The sequence below is a fragment of the Propithecus coquereli genome, unplaced genomic scaffold (assembly GCF_000956105.1).
Source record: "Propithecus coquereli isolate 6110/MARCELLA unplaced genomic scaffold, Pcoq_1.0 Scaffold96, whole genome shotgun sequence".
Taxonomy (NCBI): Eukaryota; Metazoa; Chordata; class Mammalia; order Primates; family Indriidae; genus Propithecus; species Propithecus coquereli.
Genome location: NW_012155951.1, coordinates 5,359,726 through 5,365,421, shown reverse-complemented (window position 1 = coordinate 5,365,421; position 5,696 = coordinate 5,359,726). Strand labels below are relative to the sequence as shown.

The following is a 5,696-nucleotide window of genomic DNA, read 5'->3' as shown; positions in this document are numbered from 1 at the left end:
TATCCCCAAAATGGAAAAACAAGTACCACATGTACTCACCATCAAATTGGTATTAACTGATCAACACTTAAGTGCACATATAGCAATAACATTCACCGGGTGTCGGGCAGATGGGAGGGGGGAGGAAGGGATGGGTATATACACATCTAATGGATTCAGTGTGCACTGTCTGGAGGATGGACACTCTTGAAGCTCTGACTTGGGTGGGGCAAAGGCAATATATGTAACCTAAACATTTGTACCCCCGTAATATGATGAAATAAAAAATATTAAAGAAAAAAAAGAAAAAAGAAACTGGCCTAGAATGCTGTTGGGTTTTTGATAGGGATTACATTAAATCTGTTAATCAATTTGGATAGTATTACCATCTTAACAATATTAAGTCTTTCAATCCATAAACACAGAGTATCTTTCCACTTATTTGTGTCTTCTTTAATTTTTCTCAGCAACATTTTATAGTTTTCAGTGTACAAGTCTTCACACCCTTGATTAATTTATTCCTGAGTATTTTATTCTTTTTGATGCTGTAAGTGGAATAGATTTCCTAATTTTTTGGTTTGCTTATTGTTAGTTTACAGAAATGCATCTGATTTTTGTTTGTTGATTTTATATCCTTCAACTTTGCTGAATTCATTTAGGTTTTGCATGTAGGGGTATGGGGGAAGGAATCTTCAGGGTTTCTGCATATAAGATCATTTTATCTGTGAACAAAGAGAATTTTACTCCTTTTACAGTTTGAATGATTTTATTTTTTCTTCTTGTCTAATTGCTCTGGCTGTAACTTCCCATACTATATTAAATGAAAGAGGGGATAATGAACATCCTTATCTTGTTCATGATCTTCTAGAAGATGCTTCTAATCTTTTACCATTATATGATAATATTAGGATTCAGTTTTGTGCTACATTATTAGGAAAGAACTAATACATTTCTTCTATGAGTTTTTCTTTTCATAACATCACTAGAGCACCTTGTAGTCATTAAACTCTCCTGATGAAAGAGAAATATACCTGGCTACACTTTAAGCAGAAACTCCTCTTTCTATATTTTTCTGGGTTAAATACTTCTTAATCTATATATGTTACTTGAGTAGCATATCTCTTAGTAGCTTATTTAGAAATTCTTCTTTGTTCTGGACTCTAAATATAAATCGTGCCTTTCCTATTGAATATATTTAAATGGACTTTGCCTTGTGTTTTTCAGAAGATGCTTATAAGACCCAGGTTAGGATTGACAATGAGCCAGCTTATTTGGACATCTTGGACACTGCTGGCCAGGTAGGTGATTTTTTTAAAAATCTCTCAGATCTTTGAGACTACTTTATGTTTTATCCTCACCTCAAATGCATTTACCACAAAAGAGAAGATAAGGTTAACTATTCAAACAGAAGGACAAATTTGTGATAGCAATCAAAAATTAAAGAAGAAAGAAATTGACATAACAATATGACCCATTACTCATTATCAGCCAGAATATGTCAAAATTTTTCTCAATTTTCTAAATATAAAAGGGTACATGTAGGTGTCATATTGCCAATGAAACAGTTGATTTTTCTTCCTTAGATATGCAAAACCTCTGTCCTAGACCCTAATATAACAAAGATTTTTATTAGAAAATTTTAAGTGAATATAAAAAGGAAAGTCTGCTTGGCAAATATGTTCATGGAACCAAGGCTAAGGAGACAGTTCCATGAAATAAGTGACATAACCAAGATTTAGCATGATCTAATACATTAGTTTTCAAACCTGTAGGAAAGAAGGAGAAGGAGGAAGAGGAGGAGGAGGAGGAGGAGAAATAATTTTTTTGCAATGTAACAAGATAGAACTAAAACTCTATACAACAATTATAAGTAAGTTGTAAGGAAAGGTATCACCGTTAAAACATTTCAAAGTCTTTACTGTATTTAAAAGAAGGGTAGATATCTTATTTAACTTCATACTTTTAATATAATCATGTTAAAAATATAAACTCATATATTAAATACCAGACATAAACCATATAACTTCAAAACAACAGAGGGGAAAGGGAGGAATAAATAAAAATTAACATAATAAAAGGTAGAAAAGAAGGAAGCATAAACAAAGAAAACACAATCAGGAATCAGAATAATGGAAATGAATCTGTCTTTCTTGGAATAGGCAAATATTATCAGTGTCATATTAAATAAAAGAATAACACTAACCTATATTTCTTTTAAAAGAAACATAAAGATACAGAAAAGTAACAAATCAAAGAATTTTTTTAAATGTAGGCAAAAAGTAAAGCAGGTATACCTGTATTAATATCAGAAATAGATTTTATGCAAAAAGCATTTTTAAGGTATAAAAGTGCCAGGTTGTAATAAAAAAGCATGAAAGTATTTTAAAATGCTAATCTGCAATATTCAAGGCAAATGAAGAGAACTGTAAAGAAAAATTTATAAATCTATACTCATATACAGTGAAAATTTTTAATGCACCTCTGTCAGTAAATGTTGGATCAAATAGTACCACAATTGTAGGAGATTTGAAAACACATTTAAGTTAAATAGACTGCTGCAATCAATACAAGAGTAGGCATTCTTTTTATATGCTTATGTTGTTTATAATTTTTATTGATTTATATCCTAATTGCAAAGAATGTGGTCTGGAGGAGATCGATTATTTGATGTATGTAGAATTTTATTTTGTGACTTAAAATGTGATAAATTTTTATAAAGTGTTTAAGCTGGTGATTACCTCTTAGGGGAAATGGGGAAAAATTGGGAAAGGGGAGAGATGCAAAGAAGATTTTAACTAGACATGTAATGATCTATGGTTTATTAAAGTTCCAATTAAATATAGGAAATCATTAATGGTTGAAAACCCAGGGCACAGATATAGAGCTCTCAATTATATATTATATCATTTTCCTTTGTACTTAAATATTTTCATAATTTTAACCATTTTTATTGTTTTATGTAACTACTTAAAATAACTGCATTAATTGGAATATTGATAGCATACAGCCATTGGAAATAGGTGAGCACCTTCTATGAGGTGCATAGAAAACTGCTTGAAATCTATATATTAACAAACTCATTTGTTTTCAGGGACATTTGGACAATGAACGTATGGGGTGGGGAACTGTTGAAGCAAATGGGGATATTTAGAATGGGAAAATTATTTCAATTATTTGAAAGGGCTGTATTTTCTAAGGGGAAGTATACTTGTTTATCAGGGGAACTAGAGGCCTAACTGTTGAGTAAGTTAAATTTTACTCAAAATAATAGGGGGTTTGCAACAAACCAAAAAGGACTGCTTTGGGAAATACAAAGCTGCAGACTGGAAATACTCAAGTGGAATTATTCTCTGGTACAAAGTGAAATCCTTCATTGGTTGAATATTCACTCAGTCTATTGTATTTACGTGAACTTACCTGGTTCCAACTGTGGTGCTAGTGGAATGGTGAATAGCCAGTATATTTCTCCTTCCCATTGAGGTAGGCTCGACCATATCACTGTTTAAGCCAATGGAACGCAGACAGATGAGACAATCTATTAGTAACTGGGCCAAGTTCTTTAGAGGCACTAAGGGTACTTCTGCTATTTCCCAAGAGAAGAACATGCTGCAGGAAGCGGCTGGTTCCTGGAAATGAGAAAACCTGTGGGGCAGACCTAAATCCAACCCAATGAAAGGAACAAAGCCCAGCCCTGCAAGCCTGAAGCTGATCTTCCCCAGCTGCCACACAGACTTGTAAACTAGAAAAATCACGAACACTAGTTGCTTTAAGACTCCAAGTTTGAGGTGGTTTGGCAAGCTGCATTACTGTGGCAATAGCTGATTAATACAGCATATTAGTGGAGCATTTTTTATTTCAGTACAGCTAGATTTGGAGAATATTTTCTGTTTGTGGGTGAAGTGGTGAGTGATGAGGGATAAATCTAAGAGTGAGATTCTAATATCTGGTGTTCCTGAGAAACTTGCAAACACACAATTAAAAAGATAAAGCTACTAAATTTGCATACCATTAAGTATTTTTCAAAGCACGTCTCGACTGCAGCCAAACATAGTCAGAAGTACATCAGGCTAAACAGATGGTGATGTTTTGGCTTCAAACTATTATTAAGCCCTCACGTGCAGGAAGCGGTCTATACATGAGTCTAACAGAACTCATGTCCCTGTAGGGAACAAGAGAGAACACCACTGAAATACTTTTAATAGCATCACCTTGTTTTTTTCTGGTACTATTAATTTTCAACATATGTTGAAATTTACTGTCCTTACAACAAACCCGAGAGGTAGACAGAAAAGCTATTATTAATGTCACCACCTAGAATTTGAATAAAATGCTATAAAAATAAGTGAGATGGTGGTCTTCTTGGTGGCAATATCAGAGACCAAGTCCCAATATGTTTATGTTTGTACTTGTCGGGGAGAAAAAGTTATATATTTTCCTCACCATTGCAAGGCTCATAGCTGACACGCTTATATCAAAACATAAATTAACAATAGAAAAACATAAAAAATTTATTTAACCAAAGTTTTATATTATATTAGAGCTTTCCAAAATGAAGACCCAAAGACCCAGGAAACCTGTGTATTTTTATGTTTGGGTTTGACAAAGAACGGACAGTCATGCCAAGTATGATTGGACAAAAAAATGGGTATTAACCTAATGGTAATAAACTGAGGGGAACTTAGCAATGCCTGTTTGTTCAGATCCTTTGTGACCTCTCTATGCAACATTTCCTTCCTTTGGATCTTGAAAAGAGAGGGAGTGGGAGAACTTCAGAAAGATCTTTCTGCTTTGGTCGTTTTCAAGGTAATATATTTTGAGGTAGTATGCCCTATACCTTATCATGCTTACATATAACCTTGAAATGCCACAGTAATCCCTTGGAAGAACAGTTGGGCATCATCGAATCTCGGATTGTAAAGGACTTTCACCCTAACCATTCTTCCAGTTTTTCAATTATTTTTCAATGCTCAGTTTTCCCACTAAATGATCATTCAATTTATGTTTAACCTCTTTCATCCATCGGGAATTCTGTTTCTGGAAGCAAACAAGCACAGTCTTCAGAAAGCTTTAGTTATTAGAATGGATATTTTTGCAATGGGCTGAAAATTTCTTCTGTATAGTGTCTATTAGTCCCAGAGGTATCCCTTGAAAAAAATCATATTACTCATTTCATAAATGGAAAATTTGAGACTCATTGAGGTTATGTGATTTATGTAATGCTAAATTATTGAGCCAGTTGTGACTAAAATCCATTCACATTCCCACTAAAGCTCTTTCTTACTTCCCTTCTCTTAAGGAATCCATTAGTGTGTACCGAGGAGGGCCACAGGTCAAAAAAAGGCAGAATAGAATAAAAGTGAGTCTCTGCCTCCAAAATGCTTGAGGTTAAAAATAGCAGCAAATTATGATAAGGAGTATGGTAGAAATATACACACGGTAATAATGGGTTGTCTCTGATACCTGAAGTATCTAAATCAAAAATAGAAGAGATTTTAAAAAATAGTTATAAGTGTATTTCAGTGAAACTCTAACCGAATATACATAGTAAGCTTAATTTAATTATAAATGTATTGAAGCATATTCATCCTTATTATAAATAATAAACACAATTCTCCAACACCCAAGATTCTTCTTTTTGACATACTAATTATATCCATTCATTTAAATTTCCTAGATCTAGGCATTGAAGCATATTCATCCTTATTATAAATAATAAA

General features: G+C 33.2%; 1 protein-coding gene across 1 annotated transcript in view; it reads left to right on the top strand.

The window, feature by feature from the left end:
* The first annotated feature begins 1,178 nt into the window (after positions 1-1,178).
* RIT2 (Ras-like without CAAX 2) overlaps positions 1,179-5,696 on the top strand; it is a 290,494-nt gene continuing 285,976 nt past the window's right edge. Inside the window, exon 1 of the mRNA XM_012665091.1 lies at positions 1,179-1,277. Coding sequence (XP_012520545.1) covers positions 1,179-1,277 — 99 coding nt within the window. The remainder of the gene's footprint in view (positions 1,278-5,696) is intronic.